This window comes from Dipodomys ordii, unplaced genomic scaffold (genome assembly GCF_000151885.1).
Source record: "Dipodomys ordii isolate 6190 unplaced genomic scaffold, Dord_2.0 Scaffold32, whole genome shotgun sequence".
NCBI lineage: Eukaryota > Metazoa > Chordata > Mammalia > Rodentia > Heteromyidae > Dipodomys > Dipodomys ordii.
This window is the reverse complement of record NW_012267248.1, coordinates 4,959,083-4,978,117: the sequence shown is the minus strand read 5'-3', so window position 1 is coordinate 4,978,117 and position 19,035 is coordinate 4,959,083. Positions and strand designations below refer to the sequence as shown.

Below are 19,035 nucleotides of genomic sequence, written 5' to 3'. Positions count from 1 at the left end.
TTGAAATATAACTAAAGGGCTGAGGGTATGACTCAGGTGGTGATCGAACACTGGTGTGGAAAAGCACAAGGCCTTGAGTTCAAACCCTAAGATGGCTTAGTGGTAGAGTGCTTGCCTTGCATACATGAAGCCCTGGGTTTGATTCCTCAGTACCACATAAACAAAAGAAGCTGGAAGTAGTGATGTGGCTCAAGTGGTAGAGTGCTAGCCTTGAGCAAAAAGCAGCTCAGGAACAGTGCCCAGGCCCTGAGTTCAAGCCCCAGGCCTGGCAAAAAATAAAACAAACAGAAAACCTCCCAGTACTGAAAAAAAAAAAAGGAAAAAAATTAAGCATCTATATAACCAGCAATTCCATATATGAAGTAAAATATATACTCATAAAACACAAGCTAATGCTTATTGCAGCATTCTTCATAATAGCAATACTTGGAAATTATGCATGTGTTTATCAGCTAGTGAATGGGTAAATGAAACATGGTCTATCATAGGCAAAGGAGTATTACTCAGCTAGGAATGAAGCAGTGACACATGCTACACTATGGAAACATTATGCTAAATGATTGTGTGATTCCATTTGTATATAGTGTCAAGAAGGCCAATCTATAGAGAGGGAATGCAGATTAGTGACTGTCTGGGACTGGAAGAGAGGACAGAAACTTGCTTATAGATAGTAGGGGATGGGGTATTGGAGATGGAAATTGGACTCTGGTGATGGCTGCACACTGCTATAAAAGTACTAAGTTACTGACTAAACTTCAAATGGGTGAATTTATGGTATGTCAATGATACCTTAATAAAGCTGTTACCACCCTGCCCCCACACTGTTCCTGTTGTGGGGACTGGGCCTCCTCTTGGTACAAATGCCCATTAGTCTGGGGCAGTTGCCTGGTCACCTTGTCTTCCCTTTCCACAGCCATCATGACTGCCTAGGCCTGGGTTTTTTTTCCATGGCATGGAGCAGCCTGTTCCCACTTGCTTGCAAGGGGCTAGACCAGTCCTGGCTGAAGGGGATGTTACTGGGTGCACTTGGTCCTGCACAGGTGCTTTGTTGGGCTCCTGGCTCTAGGTCAGCATTGTGGAGTCAGCTGAGCAAGCTGCAGAGTGACTCCCACCATATCCTCCTCACCCACAGCACTGCCCAACTCACCGTCTCTAACAACTTAAGAAACTTTCAAGAGTGGGACCTTTAGTCTTCAGTCTTCGGTCTCTACCATTAACCTCAGTGCCTGAGATCTGACAGGCACGCAGGCATTATCCAACAATCCCCACTTCCCAGATTCCCACTCTTTGCCTTGCATGGGGGGCAGTGAAGTACAATAATAATGAGATACCCTTACATGACCAGGTTACCACAACTGAGCAGATGCTTGCTGGCTGAGCAGATCAACCCTACACTGTTATACTGTTGAAGTTTCCATGACAAGGAATGAAGTGGTCCCTGGCCAATAACCCACAAAGCATTGAGTCCTCAATGTAACAGTGCGTGAGGAACATGATCTGCCAATAACCATGGCCCTGGAAGCAGGTTCCCCTGACTGCAGCCTGGGATGCCCTGAGCAGGGAACCCAGATAAGCTGCCCCGAGACCCCTCAGCCACTGGCACTGGAGATAACAGGCATGTCACCTCAAGCTGTTATGGTTTGAGGTCGTTTGTTATGCAGAAATAGATAACTATGACCCTCATATCTGACCCTTAGTGAGGCCACATGTGAAGATCCTTAGTATTAGAATACCCTTCACCAAGTGAAAAGCTGAAAGAGCTGCAGGAAGAGCCACACCTGCTGCTGATTGTCCATCACAGGATGCAAATAAGAAAGAACAGCATATACTTATTTTAGTGCCTCCTAGATACCCACTCTCATCTCAGGAAGAGGGCCTCAGGTCACCCTTTGAAACACTCCACATTGTTCCATCAATATCTACTCACAGGCCCATCTTCCTTTCTCACTCAGACTTTGAGGGCAAGGGCTATTTTCTAGAACATCAATGGCCCACACGATTTGTATTTTATAAATGTTGGATGCCTGTGGATCACACTGGCTTCCTACGTAGGAAGGTGAGCTCACCCAGACATACAGGATGGTTAAATATAGAGGGATACTTCAAAGAGCAGAGAGGCCAAGTCCATCTGTAGATGAACAATGAAAACACCTAAAATAGCCACGTAGTGCTTCTGATAAATTGGGCCCCTTTGGGAAACTGCAGGGAGTTGGAGAGATACGTAAGATGCCAGGGATAATGGAAGTCTCTGATTGGGGCCTTTTAGCCAGTAAGGCATCGGGTTCTCTGAACCTCTCTGGCCTTCCTGGCACTAAGTGTGGATGTGCCCTCCCTTGCATGGCTACTGTACAGGCAGCAGGTGCAACATCCTAGGATTGCAGTCAGCCCCAGGATAGTCTCCCTAGCATAATGCCATGTGAACAATGCTAAGTTAATAGGTTAATAAACCATGTTGAATGAAATGAAGTATGATTTGTGGCTTAAAGTACATGTATCTATATGTGCGTATGTGATATGTAATACATGTGCACATGTAATACTTGATAATAGTAAAGGTTCTTTTGTTGTTATTTGAGTGTATTACTTGAAAAAAGTTTGCTCTAAACAGTACCATGTGATGCAGCAACCTCATCCATCTTGCACTGATTGCATTTCCCGATTGTATCAGGAGGCCATGTAAGCAGTTGGCCTAGACAGGCTTGTCTGTACAAGCACGCCCAAGGATGTTCACACAGTAACGAATAGGATAGGACAGATTTCTCCCAACATGTCCTGTCAAGCAATGCTCAACTACGTACATGTGTTTTTTTCCTATGAGAGCACTTTTTGTTTGGCTTTTATCACATCAGAGATTCCTTGAAATAATTCAGTGCTATTAGGAACAATTTTGGCAGAAATTGATGTGCCATTCTTGGCTTTGTGTTTTTCTTTTGAAATCTCTAATAGGACCTTTACGAGCTTGTTTGAAGATGTTCATTTCCCTCCAAAATGTAGACCTTTTGTTCTAGGCATTTCTGCTATTCTCCAGCCAGTCACTAGAGGGAAGCATACGCCCGTATTTACACACTTGAACCCCTCATAGTAGATGAAAGAACTGCTAGTTCTGCCTCCTTGTGTATTGTAAGCACAAAAACACCCCACTGGGAAACTAGTAGTAACCTCAAACTAATTGTAGAGGTAGAACGATGTTATACAGCAGACTTATTGGAAGCAGCAAGTGAATGAAGAGTTCTAGAATCTCCAGATTGTTTTAAACACTGGGATATCAGTATCTTGCATTTCTTTCATTTTTCACTTCCTATTTTATATCTCTTAGTTTTTCTTCAATACATTTTGTGAAGTCAAGAATACACATATATCTTTACAGAAATAAATTTCCTTTTGTGTCCATGAAAGACGGGTTCTAGGACCTCCTGGAAACTAAAATCCATAGATATTCAAGTCTCTTACATAAAATAGTATGGTGTTTGAATAGGACTTATCCATATCTTCTTGTACATTGCTAAATGCTTTTTAATACCTGACACAATGTAAGTGCTGCATATATATATATATTTGTACATTTTATATAGATATAGATATAGATATATGGTATTCAGTGCTGAGACTGAACCCAGGGCCCTGTGCATTCTAAGTATACACTATACCATTTATCTACACCCAGTTGTTATGTTTTCTACCCATCCTTGGCTGGTTGAACTGTAGATGCAGAGAGCCTCCCTTCTTCCTACTCTATCCTTCATCATCATGGAGCAGAATAAGTGGGATCAGGCTCCTTTAAGCAAAGAAACAAGCTGTCTAATGACTTGCCCAAGGCCATACAGGGATTGGGCTTCTAGGTTCATACACAGCTCAAGACTGACAGCTGCCTTGGCCACTTCCTGAGCACCACCCTTCACTCTCATCCTACCCAGTCTCCCTGTCTAGGTACAAATTTTTAAGGAACTTAAGCACATTCCCAAAGCCACACTACACAAACGATGCATGGCAGAACAAGGGGAGTTTTTTGTTAAGAAAGTGAGAGTGGGTCTTACTTTCTGAATTTTCAGGCTATCACTATCTTATATTCCTTCTGTTTTTTACTTCTGGAATCTTTCTGTATGAAGTTGGGGGGCTGGTGGGAACCCAGAAGTCTAAGCAAGACTTGGACTCTATTGAAAGGACCACTTCTGTTGGATTCTTTTAGAAAGGAAGGGATTCGAACTAGGTGAAGGGACAGGTTAAGCTGCTCTATGTCTAAGGTGTTTCACAATGGCTGGCAGAAAACAAGCTCCTGACTGGTCTCCCTGCCAGGCTTATTCAGAAGGAAGAATAAGACAGATGACTTGGAATCGAATTACTTTTCTTAAACACACAATACCTTGGTACTTTCTTACTTGGCCTGTATGATAAAAATCCAAGAGAATGAATGAAAATGAGGTCATGTGAAAATTCAGTTGTCAGCATGACCTGTGGAAACATGGAAAGGAAGCTAGTCCTGGAACCTGTCTGCCAGCTTCTCCAGTACTCCCTAGTACCTGAGGGACTAAAGGAATTATTCTCTACACTTCCTGCTGGGAAATGAGAACTTCCGCTTGTCTTCATGGGGTGTCAGCATGCTGACCTCAGGGTTTCAGCTCACAGCTGTCCACACTTACTTTTTTTTTTTAATTTTGGCAGTGCTGGGATTTTAACTGAAGGCTTCTGCTTGCTAGGCAGCTTTAGTTGCTTTTCTGGTAAGGTCCTGCTTTTCTTTTTTTTTTTTTTGTCTGGCTGGCCTGACCTACTATACTTACTCCTGCCACATAGGCTAGAATGACAGACACAATCCATCAGCTTTTTTTTTGTTATTGTGTTGAGATGGGGGTCTCTTGATCTATACTAACCGAGTAGCTGGGATTACAGGTATGAGCCACCTCATGCAGCCTCACACCCACAATTTTTTTAAAGTATGAATATTAGAAATGCTAATGGTATTCCTATTAAAAGCTCCGTGGGTGCCATAAACCAACATGAACTGCTCAGGAAGTAACAAAGAACAAGGATAGGTGGAATATCTCTTATTCAAAATGCTTGGGACAAGAAGTGTTTGGATTTTTTTTCAAGCTTTGGAATATTTGCAGATTATCTTGGGTGTAGGACCCAAGTCTAAACATGAAATTCATCAGGCTTTTTTTTTTTTTCTGCTTATGTGGTGCTGAGGAATTGAACCCAGGGCCTCATGCATGCAAGGCAAGCACTCTAACCACTGAGCCACCTTCCCAGCCCTAAACATGAAATTTATTTATGTATCATATTTACCTTGTACGCATAGCCTGAAGGTAATTTTATATACTATTTTAAACAATTTGTTCATGAAGTAAATTTCCCAGTGTGAAATTTTCCACTGTTGTGCCATTTCAGAAAAAAAAAGGACTTTGTAGCACTTGGGACTTCAGATTAGGAATGTTTAAGCAGTATTAGGAAAATGATATGCCCGAGGCTAAAAGATACTCTTTTCAGTAACAAAACTAAAAGGCAGTACCAGGAAGGATTCAACTTTACTTTATGAATTAAAATACAAGTTAATAACACTTGTCAGGAAAGTGTGAGGGAAGGAGAGCAGGGGTTCTTATCTACTGACTTGATGCCAGTAGGATAAGGTGAGGAAGAGGAGGAGGAGGTAATAGGGAGGGGGACAGATAAACGGAGAAAGGCTGAGCAAATGCTGTTATATATTCATTGTACATACGTGAAAATGGAACAAGGTAAACGAAGGGTGGGGAGAAGTGGGGAAAATGATGAAAGAGGTGACAGTAATCAAGATGCATTATACTCACAAACTGACATATTGCATTGAAACGCCTTTATATAACTACTTACAGATAAAAAAGGTAATTTTATTATAACTTGCTGGGCTTCCCCTTTCTCAGGTCTTCCTTTGGATTACTGATAGCAGCCTCTCAGGCCAGTAAAAACTGGATCCTCTCTACTTCCATTTTTACCTTTTTTCAGTTTGTTACTTTTTTTTAAAACATTTTTTTATTGTAAAGCTACTATACAGAGGGTTACAGTTACATGAGTAAGGTAATGAGTACACTTCCTCTTGAACATTGTTACCCCCTCCATAGTTTGTTACTTTTTAGACAAGATCTTGACACATAAGCCAGGTTTGGCCTCAAATTATGTTCCTCATGCCTTAGCCTCCTGAGTAGCTAGGATCATAGATGTGTGTCACCATGCCTAGCTTCCTGTTTTAGTTGGAAAGAGCTATATGTTATTGGTGTTGCTTAGAAAAGCTAACAGCAGTAACTGACTTCAGCTCATGTATGGGCAAACATGAGCTCCTGCCTTTCCCCTCTTTCAGCTATTGCCATGTTTCCTGCTCCTTGATTCCCTGGTGGGATCTGATCCTGGGTGTACCTGGCCATTGGCAGCAGATACACCTAGCACACCACTACACCCTGGTCCAGAAGTTGGGGTGGGGTACAGTTGATATTGACTGGGCCTAAGCTTCTGTGCTGAGAAGGAAAGTCTTGTGGCTCCCCATTACCTACCTTATCACTGTGGGGGTGATCTCTGCACAGAAGAACACGCTGAGGCTGCCCACTGCGTGGGATGCAAACATGCCCACGATAGAAAATGCAATGGAGAACTTGTCCTTGACGCTGTCACTCATCCCTGGAGGAGGATCGGAAGTAGGCAGTGAGGGGGGAGAGCAGGAAGACAGCGAAAGCCAGCCAGGGAGCAGGGAAGGGGGGGAAGGAAGTCTGAGGCCATCCCAGGGGCTCCCCTCCTTCCCGACTGTGGTATGCAGCTCTGTCAGGGGCATGCAGCACCTTCAGATTTAAGAGCCCCAAGTCCTCTTGGCAGAAGACTCGAGCTCCTCTGAGCCCTTGTGCAGCGGTCATGCTAAGCTCCCAGTAGCCTGTTGCAGTCCTCAGGTAGGAGCAGGCTGGAATCTTCCTCCTGCCCTGGGCTTCAAAGGAGCCTTGGCTGACAGATGGACTTCAGCCTCAGGGTGACTGCCCAATCCAGGGGCAGTGTTGATTTAGGGGAACAAAAGCACAGGTGACCCATACAGAAGAATTCATGGCCTGGAGGGAAGGGGCTCAGCCAATCCCCGTGACTGTCAATGGTAGCAGAGCCTGTCTTGGGCAGGGTGGCATGGAGCAGAGCACGCTGGCATGCAGTCAGGTCACACAACCAGGCTACTTCTCCTCAGAACTTCACGGAAGGCATGTGCTCCCTGAGGCCCCCGCAGCATGATCTTGCCATGGGCCAGACAGACATGACAGCAGCATGAGGGGCAAGGCAGTGGCTCTGCTGTCCCTAGCTGTGAGCAGCAAGCTTGCACGAGGCCTGAGGGGACAGCCAAGCCCGACACTCCCACGGCTTTCTGACCCCACTCAGGTTGCCATCCATGAGACAAACCACTGGGGCTGTGCTGACTGTGGTGCCAAGGGGAGGGCATGCATGCCAAGCTGCACGAAACTGGGGACACATGAGTAGCTTGGTTTAGTAGCAAGAGGGCTAGAGAATACAAATGTATGCTTATAGTGTCCAACCTACGGCCAACTTCAGCTGCAACTCTTGGAGGACAAGCAGGGAGAAGAAAGAGAGGAAATGGAAACCAGTCTGTGAGTCTTGTGAAAACTCCCTCATGGATGCAATCAAAGATGAGGCCGAATTGGCACAAGGGTTTGGGACTCACCTGAGTCTGGATGCTGGCTGTATTTTCCGATCACTGGTCATGCCCACACACACAAGGGTATGAAAATGGGAAGAGGGGGAGAAGGCAGGTTAGGTTTGGGGTTATTGCTGTGGCTCCCACGTGACTTGTTTCTAAGAGAACTCCCTTTCTGTCTGGGTTGGCGCCAGCTGCCTGGGCAGTGGAATTCACACTGGATTAAACAAAGATGTTTTTGTTAGGGAGAGTGGGCTAGCGTTCCACTAGCCTCAGCCTGGGGAGATAATGCAGCTTTGCAGAAGAGACCTCAAGCAGATCCAAAGGCCAGGTTTCCTTGCATATGAAGTTATTCAAGGGCCTGTGCCAAGGGACATCAGGCACTATGGGGACAGACCTGTCAGACTACATTTCTGCCTGCTCCAAACCCTGCTCTTCACAGCTACTTGCCCTGTGCCCAGAGTGCCTGTGGCATTCCTGCTCAGAGCCAAAAAGACCATCCGTGACACCCTAGGGGTTGAGCACCATACCATGTGTGTCACAACTGGCGAGCCAAACAGAAGCTCTATGGAAGGGAAGCTAGGGCTGTGCCCACCAGGAGGACTGGTATGGGCAGAGATGTCACTTTTCCATTTCCATTATTATTCACAGTTCCAAGTTAGTATCCCATCAATGCATAAGAATGTGCCCGAGTTAGAAAATTCATCCCTGAGCTGGAAACTAGCTATTTTATAATCAGTCTGCACAAAGGCTGCTCTAAGATAAAAAAGGGATAGTCTTGTGTCTGATTCCAACACACAAGATTAGCTCTTGTAGAGGACCAGAGTGCTTCATGGCAGTGTCCAGACCATTCCTATCATGCTCTGGGCTGGAAAGGGAGACCCTGTGGTGGTTTCTTCACATACTGAGGTGGGAATTTGTGAGGAGCTGTAGGAAGCTTCCTGGGGTGGGGATGGGGGATGGCTAGATCAAATTTCTAGTTTGCCTTAGATTATCTTACACATTAACTGAGAAATTATTTGGTTTAAAGAGAGGCTGGTAAATTTGGGAACATCTACAAGAAAAAGTAATGTCTCGGTGTGAGGGAGGGTGTCAAAACAGATTTATTTTCCATTAATGACACAGGAAAAAAAACAAATCCTTTTGTTCGTCTTTGTCATGTGATGAGTCACCCAGAAATAGCCTGCCCATTAGCAAAGTCACACCCACCAGGACTCTGAGGGCCTGGCAGGCTGGGGAGGCCCAGTGCAGCTGGACGGCTCTGCATTGGGGCCACTGAGCTAAGGGAAGGAGAGGAGGGGAGGCCCAGTAGCCTCAGAGGCAGAGAACAGAGATGCTCTAATTAAAGCTCTGTCCTTCCACAGCAGTGTCTTCAAGCTGTTGATTTTGAAATGACCACTCAGGTCACAGAAGATTTTCTTCAAGTCTCATTCAACTCTTCTGCTATAGTTCGGATCTTGAATGTTCCCTAAGGGCCTATGTGTTGAAGGCTCATGGCGATACTGGGAGATGGCAGAACTTTTAGGAGGTGGGCCTAGGAGGAGTAACCTAGCCCTTCCTCTTCCTCTCTTTTGCTTGGAATAGCTTTCTCTGCCATGAGTTTCTCTATGATCTGCCTTGCACAGGCTCTGAGGCAATGGGACAATAATTCATAGACAGAAACCATCATAACTGTGAGCTAAAATAAACCTTTCCTCCCCTCAAGTTGATCATCTCAAGGAATAGAAACCTGATGCACATCTTCCAAGTATTCCAGCTCATTTCCCCAGCACATCCCCTCGTCCCCTTCCTTTGGTCTACTCACGGTTGAGGAGCCCGAGCTGCAGGAGCGAGGCCAGGGCAGTGAGGATCATGAAGAGCAGTAGCCCTCCCCTGCGCCCAAGGAACCTGACCACCACGCACATGGCCAGGCAGGAGGCCAGCGCGATGCTGGCCATGGTGTAGTAGTCGGCATAGAAGTTCTCTAGGAGTGGTACCTTCACCTCGTGGCCCATCATGCTCCTTGCAAAGCAGTGGTGGATGCCGTACCCTGTCAGCCTGGAGGAAATACACACGGAAAAGGTGGTGGGCAGTGTGTTCAGACTACAGGGTGTCAACAGGAGACACAAATAATTCAGTATGTGAGAGGAAAACATATACAATACACATAATCTGTGACAGAGACTTCAAAGAAATTTGTGTGATGCCAGTGCCAGTGGCTCAAGCATAATCCTAGCTACTCAGGAGGCTGAGATCTGAGGATGATGATTTTTTGTTGTTGTTGGTGGTGGTTGTGGGGCTTGAACTCTGGGCTTGGGTGCTGGCCCTGGGCTCTTTACCTCAACGTGAGCGCTCTGCTACTTGAGCCACAGTACCACTTCTGGTTTTCAGGTAGTTAAATGGAGATAAGAGTCTCACAGACTTTCTTGCCTCATCTGGCTTTGAACTGTCCTCAGATCTCAGCCTCCTGAGTGACTAGGATTAGAAGCCTGTGCCTCTGAGGACTATGGTTTGAAGCCAGCCTAGGCAGACAAATCTGAGGGACTCTTACCTAATTAACCAACAGAAAGTCAGAACTGGAGGTGTGGCTCCAGTGACGAGTGCCAACTGTGATAAAAATGCTGAGTGAGAGTCCAAGGCCCTGTGCATGAGTGCTTTTTGCTCTAACACATTCTTTATGGATGTGAAACAAGTGCTTTCTGTGCTATCAACTCTAATCCCACTGTAAGAACTATGGTCATTCCCACTTTGCAGGGGCCAAATAGGCATAGGCTGAGTCTCAGATGGTCAGTGACCATCTCCAAGTCACATTGCCTTGCTGGGTCTCTGCCTCCTCTGGGGCACTCAGGGTTCTGGAAATGTGGAGACCTACCCACTCTACCCATCCCTGCTGCTACTTAGCCAAGGCTGTAGGAGAAGCCAGTCAGAACTCAAGCCAGGCCAAGGGAATATACCTCGTTTTCAGGAAACCCTTTCAGAAATTCTGGATTTCTCCTTGCTTCCCTCCCACCATACCCTAGGTCTAGCTCTTTGCCCCTCAAGCGAGCACATGAACCACTGTGAAACATTCACCCTAACTAGACTATGTCCATGCCGCCACACAGGAAGGAAAAGTGAAGGGTCCGTTAGGATGTGGTGTGTAAAAGGCCAAATCCACTCATTATGTCAGCTCTCAGCATCCATCCCAGAGCTAAAAACTCCCTGCTTTCTCTCCCAACCACAGGGGAATCAGTGCTTTTCATCAGACCTTGAGGATGCATCAAGGTCAACTGCAGCAGACCCTGCCCCCATTGCACAGTGAATGCGTTTCCACTCACAGATGGCCAAGCCCCTGTGAGCCATTTTATAAGTTTAGCAATTGATTTGATTTGATTCCTCTGTTAGTCTCCTGGGATCCCAGATGAATTTCTTTTCTGGCCTGCTGAGATCACAGTGCAGCCTTTTCCCTTTTGGTTCTGGTAGAAATGAAGTCCTTTAACCATAACAGGTAATTTTAAAATAATAAAACCAGAGAGATTGATTCCTGCACCCCACAAGGATCATTAAAATAGAAATTTGCTTCTTGTCTATGTCAAATTTTGTGTTTCCCCTCCCCCTTCCCCCCTACCCCCCGCTGGAGAAGTAACAGGGTGCCAGTGGCTTGTTTGTAATCCTAGGTATTTGGGAAGTTGAGATGAAGAAGATGGTAGTTCAAAGCTAGCTTGTGCAAAAGTGCACTTGACTCCATCTCAATTGAAAAAGCTGGGTGTTGTGGCATTTGCCTTTTATCCCAGCTATAATGGAAAGTATAAAGTGAGAGAATCATATTCGAGGCATGGGCCCAGGCAAAAAGTATGACTCTTATCTCAAAATAACCAATGAGGAAAAGGGCTTGAAGCATGAACTCAATGGTACTGCCTCTGCCTAGCATGTGTGACACCTTGAATTCAAGCTCCAGTACTGCCAAAAAAAGAAGGAAGAAAAAGAAAGAGAGAAAAGTCATTCAATCCCTAATACCTCCACTAGCCTAGCGGTGTCCACATCAGACTGCTAGGCAGGGAGGTGAGGCGGGGGGGGGGGGGCTCTGGGCCTGCCCACTGCGTGGCTATGGCTGGTCTCTTGCCCACCTGGGCCTTAGACGAGGAGAATTAGATCTCTTCTTTTCTGTTGTTTGGCAGTGAACCTTTCTATACCTCTCAAAAGTGAAATTTAGCCTGGGACCCCCATACTGAGGACTGACTTAATAGAGCTGCGTTGAACAAAAGGAGTTGTTGGGAATAGTAGTTCCTGTCTTTGGCCTTGTCTTATCTAACAGCAGCCCTGAGATCTTTCACAAAAACATGTAAGCCTGTTTCCCCAGATCACCTATATATAACTCCTACGGAGAGTGCAAAACCCCACATGGCTCTAACTCTGAAGGGGCCCGTGTTGTCAGGACAGATAGGATCAGTGAGATGCCAAGTTGAGACAGGAAGAACCTTCCATGTACACTGAACCCAGGGACCAGGGCTGCTACCAAACAAAGGGGCAAAGGGGCCATCGGCCCAGCTGGTGGTGTGAGCAACCCCTGGAAAGGCCTTAGAGTAGGCTGCTTGCTGGTGTGTGTGTGGGGGGGGGCAGGGCCAGCTACAAACAGGGAATATAATCACTGTAGCCTGGGTGGAGGATCTGGTCAAGCCCCTGTTTCAAGCCCCTCTCTGACACAGTGCCTGCAACCTCCAACCATGGAGTCTCCTCCCATTGTGCACCTGAAAGAGGCGCCTCTGTACATCTTTGTTTCCCCCAGAGGTAGATGGGGAAGAAACCACCTCCTAAAGCTTCATCAGACCCGGGGCAAAGGAGACCACTGACATTGCCCTTGTAAAATATAGTGACCGTGCTAATGATACATCTATGCAGGACCTAGCTGGGCCTCCTGACTTTTTCCTGCCTCATTTATCTGGGAGCTCTAGCATGGTGCAGGACACAGGGGAGGATGGCCAGCCGGCTAGGCTCAGTGTGCCAAGTGCCCTAGGCTTTCTGGTGAAGTGGACAGTGACAAGGCCTTGCTACCCTATAGACCCAGTTAAGCAGCTCTGCTGGTGAACCACCCCTTCTGGGGCCCTTTTCACAGAGAGCTGGCTCAAAGAGCAGGCACAGGGAAGGCTGGGATTCCAAGTGGAGTTGGGGTAAAGAAGAGGTCCTTCCCAACTCAGCCCTGTGTGTCCCTGTGACTCACGAGTTTACACACAGGACCACGATGTTCTTCCACAGGTTTCGGGTTCCTACCACCTTCACGATGCATACTTTCTTGGGCCTTCGGGAAAGCTCCTTCTCCAGCTCTGCAAGAAATGAAGTCTGTGAGCCTGGGCAGGACAGAAGTCTCTGGATGGGAGGCACTCCATGGCCCCCAGCAGGGGAGAGAAAGCTTTCTTTTCTTTAAGTCAGGGATATAGCATGTAGGTTTTCAGTACAGAGATGTGTTCACAAGGCTAACTTCACAGTTCAAACTTCTGTGTGACACCAGCAGTTGGTTCAGAGTATACTTGGACTCTGTGTTTTCCCTGCACACACACTGGGCTTACAAGATAATCAGGCAGCACCGGCTCCTGCACTTTTGAGCACAGCTCTCCCTAGTAGTATCCTAGGCCCTGTGCAAACAAGGCAAGCAGTTCTTTACCTTGTAGAATCTGCATCCATCTGTGCACATGTCACAGGCCTGGAGAGCTGTGGCTGACGTGTGCCTTCACTTCGGGGGACAGAATGTTCCAGGGTTGCAGATCTTTGGATCTGAAAATGTGTCTGTGTGTGTACCCATCTGTGCATGTACCACAGTATGTGTATGCATGTTTTAATTAATGGTAAAAAATGCTTGGGAGCTGGGGCTGGTGTGTAGCACATGCTTAGCTTCAGTGAGTCCCTGGGTCCCACACCCAGCACCCCAAAACTGAGCCCAAACAGGTCTTTGAGATCTGCATGATACAGAATGTTTCAGCATGACGGGATATGACTAGCTGTAAAGCTGGGAGGCTGGGGCACTGGCAAGGCTCACCAGTTCTGAAAGCCATTCTTACTGGAGCCTAACAAATGTTACCTGAACCAGGCCAGCAGTTTGACAAAGTCCTGAGCTGATATGCCAATCCAACAGGGAAATTTAAAACAAGGCCGGGGCCTGCAGGAGCTGGCTGGCCACCTGCTGGTGAGCAGCAGTGCCTCACAGTCTTTGGGGCCCAGTCTGCGCCCCAGCTCCTTGTGGAGCAATTCTCTACTTAGGGACTAAAACAGAAAATAAAAACTCATAAGTCAAGTGGAGCCGTTGCCCTTTTTTCTTTTATCTTTCATCTTTTCCCCCTTCGGTTTATCTCTTATTGTCACTGTTTTTTATTTTGGTACCCTCTGTATTGTATATATGTTTATCTGATTTGGGGATGGGAAGGGGAATCACAGAAATGGTGAAACAAGGACAAAGGGTGAAACAATGCAACAGTAATACTTACAAGACACTGTGTTAGAAATGAACTTTATACCTTGGGGGAGAGGACAGTTCAGGGGAGGAATAGTGGGAGAAAATGAGGGATGGGGTAACAATGTTCAAGAAGAAGTGTACTCATTTCCTTACTTATGTAACTATAACCCCTCTGTACGTCACCTTTACAATAAATAAATAAGTAAAAATAATTCCATAACAAAAAAATAAGCAAAGACTGAGCGAGTGTCACAGGCAAGAGGAGACGTGGTGTGGGCAAGGCGACAGTTAATGATAATCCTAACACTAGTGTCCATGCCTTAATTTTTTTTATTGTGAAAATACCGTACAGAGGGGTTACAATTACATGAGCAAGGTAATGAGTACATTTCTTATCAGGCATTGTTGCCTCCTCCGTTGTTTCCCCTTCCCATCCCTTCCCATCTCCATCCCTCCCCGCGCCCACTCCTTAATTTTTATAAACATGTCATGGTAATACCAGACCTTAGCAATGGAGGAAACTAAGTCAGGAATACACAGAAGTTCTTTGTTGTCTCAACACCTTTCCTGCAAGGATGAAACTATACAAAAATAAGAAATGTACTTAAATAAAAACTATCAGTGGGGACAGAGAGGCTTCTGCCTACAGAGGAAGCCTTTTATAAGTGCCTAGAAGCACATGTAGTCACCTTGCTATCTGTGGGGTTTTTAGCCTCAGATTCAGCCACTCACATATTGAAAGCATTTGAAGAAACTGTACTGAACGTGAGCAGGTGTTCTTGGCATCATTCCCTAAACAACACCGTGTAATAACTGTTTCACTCACATCTTATCAGGGATGGGAGACAGTGTCGAGATGACTACGGAACATGGTGGCTGAAGCAAACACCGTGCTGCTCTATACAAGGGACTTGAGCATCTGTGCACTGTGTCCACCGGGGTCTTGGCACCAGTTTCCTGACGTGGCAGGATGCTCTGAGCCCCCAGGGGTGGGGCTGCACCTTTGCAGCAATCTCTAGACCCCTGCACTGGTGCCTTCAAGGATTCCCACCCCAACTTTACCTCTCCTCTTCTATCTCATTTGTCACAAACCTCATTCATTACAGTTTGAAGGAAGATATGTTGTTTCAAATAGGCAGTTGAGAATCTTTTATTAAGCACTTGCTTTTGGAGATAGGCCTCACTGTGTGGCTCAGGTTGGTCCTGGACTCCTGGGCTCAAGTGACCTTTCTGCCTTAGCCTTCAGAGTACCTGGGATAATAGGTACAAGCTGCCACACTGGACTTCATTTAAACAAACTCTTCAAGACTCATTTTCACCAGTCAGATAATGAAAGGGACAGGAAAAAAAATCTTTTGTTTGACTGACAGAGACCATGCCTCCTGAGTTTCCAGAACTTCCTTCCTTCCTCCTCTTCTATCTCTTCTTCTTCCTCCTCCTCTTGCGCCCCCCTCCGCCTTCTCTTCTTCCTCTTCTTCCTCCTCCTTTTTTTTTTTTGGTTGGTTGTAGGACTTGAATTCAGGGCCTGGGATCTGTCTCTGAGCTTTTGTGTTCAAGGCTAGTGTTCTACCACTTTGAGCAACAGCTCCACTTCTTGTTTTCAGGTGGTTAATTACAGATAAGAGTCTCATGGACTTTTCTGCCTAGGCTGGCTTCAAACCACGATTTGGGGATCCAGCCTCCTGAGTAGTTAGATTACAGGCAGGAGCCACTGTTACACAGCTCTTTCTCCTTATGTTTAGGGGTAGAAATTGAGGTCTATAAACAAGCTTGCATAGCTGGAGTTTCAGCTGCTATGTGGGATGTTGTAGGTAGGATGACTGTGCTCAGAGGCTTACCTTAGACCAAAAGAACATCACCTGATCTAAAAAATACTAAAGCTAAAAGGAGGTGTGGCTTAAGTGGTAGAACACACATGCCTAGTAAGCCATGAGGTCCTGAGCCTGAGTGGAGGATGTAAATTAGATGTACACACTCCCTTTCTCTATGGTTCAAAGCTAAAATACACTCATGAGTCATGGGGATTGCCACTATTTCTCAGAAGGACAATCTTCCAAGAAGGAAATATAAATATTCATTAGTAAAAATCCATTATGCAAGTTTAAACTTGCTCGTTCTGTTTTTTCCAATGTGGCCCATTCTCAACGGCTAATACCTTACTGTGTATGAAATATGATGTTAAAGAACCTACAACAATTGCATTATGACTTTAGTTTTCTTTTTAATAACATTAAACCTGAGAGCCAAGTCTAAGAATCAACTGTAGTCTACAGAAGTAACTGCATTATTCTCAACAGAATTAAGTTAACCTTTCCAGGGCTATTGATACTTCGTCAGGGTCTCTGTTACTCACAGCATCAGCTCATCAACAACAACAGAAAACTTCTTCAATGCTAAGCATGCTCTGGGACAAAACCCAAAAAACTCTGAACTGTAAGAAATATTAGCTGGGAAGTAATTAAAAAATGAGAAATGCTTTTTACATTTTTTAGTCATCAGATGGAAGCCTAGGTACTTTTCTGGAGATAAAAGGGGCTAGAAAAGGCTCCTGGGTGGTTGATCATCTATGAGCAACAAGAATGCTGCTGACACTTTTTTTTTTTTTTCAGAACTGGGGTTTCAACTTGGGGCCTTGGTCTTGGCAGATGCTTTACCAATTTAGCCCACACCTCCAACCTTTTTTTTTGGTCCTTGTTATTTTTCTTACAGGACCTTCTATTTTTGCCGGGGACTGGCCTTGGACTGTGATTCTCTTCTCTATACCTCTACACCTCTAGCTGGGATTACCAAGCCAGAATACTGTTGCCTTTTTTACTTAAAACCCCTGAGAAATACAAGCAGAGCCTACTAAATTTTGACAAGCTAAGTATGTCTAGCACCTTTGTGCAGCTTCTGTTCCTCCCTATTTCCTTGACCCATGTGGTTAATGCGGAAGCTCTGGGAGCAATGATGGCCTGACAGGTCTGGGCTGAAGCCAGCTCTGTGCTTCTGTTGGCTTCTTTGGGAAAGTTGTACACGCTATCTTCCTAATGCAAGATTTTGCTTCCTTCAGATTAACCATGGTCTGGAAATATTACATGAAAAATTCCAGAAATAAGTAATTTCTAAGTTATAGCATTTCTTTTAGTATATTGTCACAGTTGGTCTATTTTGTTATTGTTGTTAATTTTACTGTCCCTAATTTGTAAATTAAACTTTATCACAGGTATGTGTGTACACACACACACACACACACACACACACACACACACACACACACACACATACACACACTGTCCTGGAACACATCTGTGCCTGTGGAGAAGGGAGCGCTGCTGTTTGATCCAAGCCCAGGTCTGTAATTAGGATGACATGCTGCTGTGAGGACCACATGCAGGAAGGTGATGAGATGTCTTTGCAGTTTCTGGGAGTACACACATCCCTCTGGCTTTGTGCCTAGCAACTGCACCTGGCTCCTTACCACCACGGCAAGAGGCAAAGGTGGCCCTGGAAGTCGGCCCTGGCCTCTCTGCACCTGGAGAGTGTGGCTTCCAAAGGACAGCTGAGGAAGGAGGCAGTGGCGCTCACTGGCCAGGCTCAGCAGGTGCAGAGGGGACCTAAGCTGGCCTCGTGGGCAAGGAGCTGGCCAGGCTGCAATCTTTGTGCACAGTTCTATTGTGGAAGTGGCAAATGTGCTGGGAAACAGCAGTTTTAGACATGATGACCAAGAAAAGACAAAAAGAAATGAAGGAGCGGAGGAGAAGGGAAAGGATGTTGGGGAGGGAGAAGGAGGAGAAAAAATACAAGTCACACTACAAGCACCAGAGCAGGGCGGCGGCTCTGAAGCCTGGTCCATTCAGTACAGATTGTGCTTGCTGTCTTTCTTGCCAGCAGTCCTCCTTTCTTTGAATATGAAGCTAGAATGGTGGCACTTAGCAACTTGAGTGAATGTGCTTTTGGCATTTGAATATTGTTACCAAATGACCCAGAGCCAAAGATCTATGCACATTGCCAACACTTGACCCAGCACTGCATTCCTGCGTGGTCTCCTGACCACCAAGTGAGAGCAGTTATACTTCACTCAGGTCAAAGGCAAAGGCCCTGGGGGTAAACCTTCCTTTCATCTATTGTGAGTGCTGTGACTTTACCTAGTGCAGGGAGTGTTGTGGTCTGGTCCTGGTACCCTCCTGTCACTGCAGGCTCAGAACAGATTTACGAGACAGGGAGAAGGGCAAGGGAAGATTCCAGCTCTACCTCTGCTCAGGGCTGGGAGAGCCAGCTCTGTGTGGCCTCTGATGGGTCCACTTGGTTCACCAGACTCCAGTGGGGTTTCCTGCACAGGACCAAGGACACTTGCTTTGTTCCCCAGGTGAGGACGAGGGCTGTGCACGTGCTTCCCTCCACTGGGCTGCCTTCCATGAAATGCTCCTTCCCCTGGGGTACCCCAGAATGGAGGTCACTGCTCCCTGCACTCATCTTCTTTGGTTCCCAATGCCCACCTGTGAAGAAGGGGGAACAGGAGCTCCCTCCCTCACAAGGCTCTGCTGTGGATGAAATGCATGGCAGACACATTTGGAACCAGCAAAACTTCCATTTCTGCTATAAATGTTCACAATCTTGAGAGCTGTGACCCAGGAAGGAGAGCTGTCAAACATATTTTGACCACTGTGGGAATGATGCCTGGAACAAGTCCAAACATCTAGAGAAATCTAGCTATATAGCCCTTTAAGAACATCAGGCATGCATGCTCAAAAAGATTAAGTGAATTTGGAAAGCAGTATGGAGGCTCCTCAAAAGACTCCATATAGAGCTCCCCTATGATCAGCAATCCCACTTTTAAGGCACTTACCCACATGATCACAAACAAGACCACACTAAAGCTACCAGCACAACTATGTTTATTGCAGTATTATTTACCATAGCTAAGATATGGAACCAACCCAGATGCCCCTCAATAGATGAATGGATCAAGAAAATGTGTACACACACACACACACACACACACACA

The 19,035-nt window shown here is 46.0% G+C and overlaps 1 protein-coding gene across 1 annotated transcript in view; it reads right to left on the bottom strand.

The window, feature by feature from the left end:
• The window catches only part of Slc22a23 (solute carrier family 22, member 23), a 190,157-nt gene that overhangs the window by 6,074 nt on the left and 165,048 nt on the right, over positions 1–19,035 (bottom strand). The window contains exons 6-11 of the mRNA XM_013016621.1: positions 17,509–17,722; positions 13,677–13,858; positions 12,822–13,019; positions 9,450–9,682; positions 7,673–7,705; positions 6,516–6,639 (exon numbers count right to left, since the gene is read on the bottom strand). Of these exons, the coding sequence (XP_012872075.1) occupies positions 6,516–6,639; positions 7,673–7,705; positions 9,450–9,682; positions 12,822–13,019; positions 13,677–13,858; positions 17,509–17,722 (984 nt within the window). The remainder of the gene's footprint in view (positions 1–6,515; positions 6,640–7,672; positions 7,706–9,449; positions 9,683–12,821; positions 13,020–13,676; positions 13,859–17,508; positions 17,723–19,035) is intronic.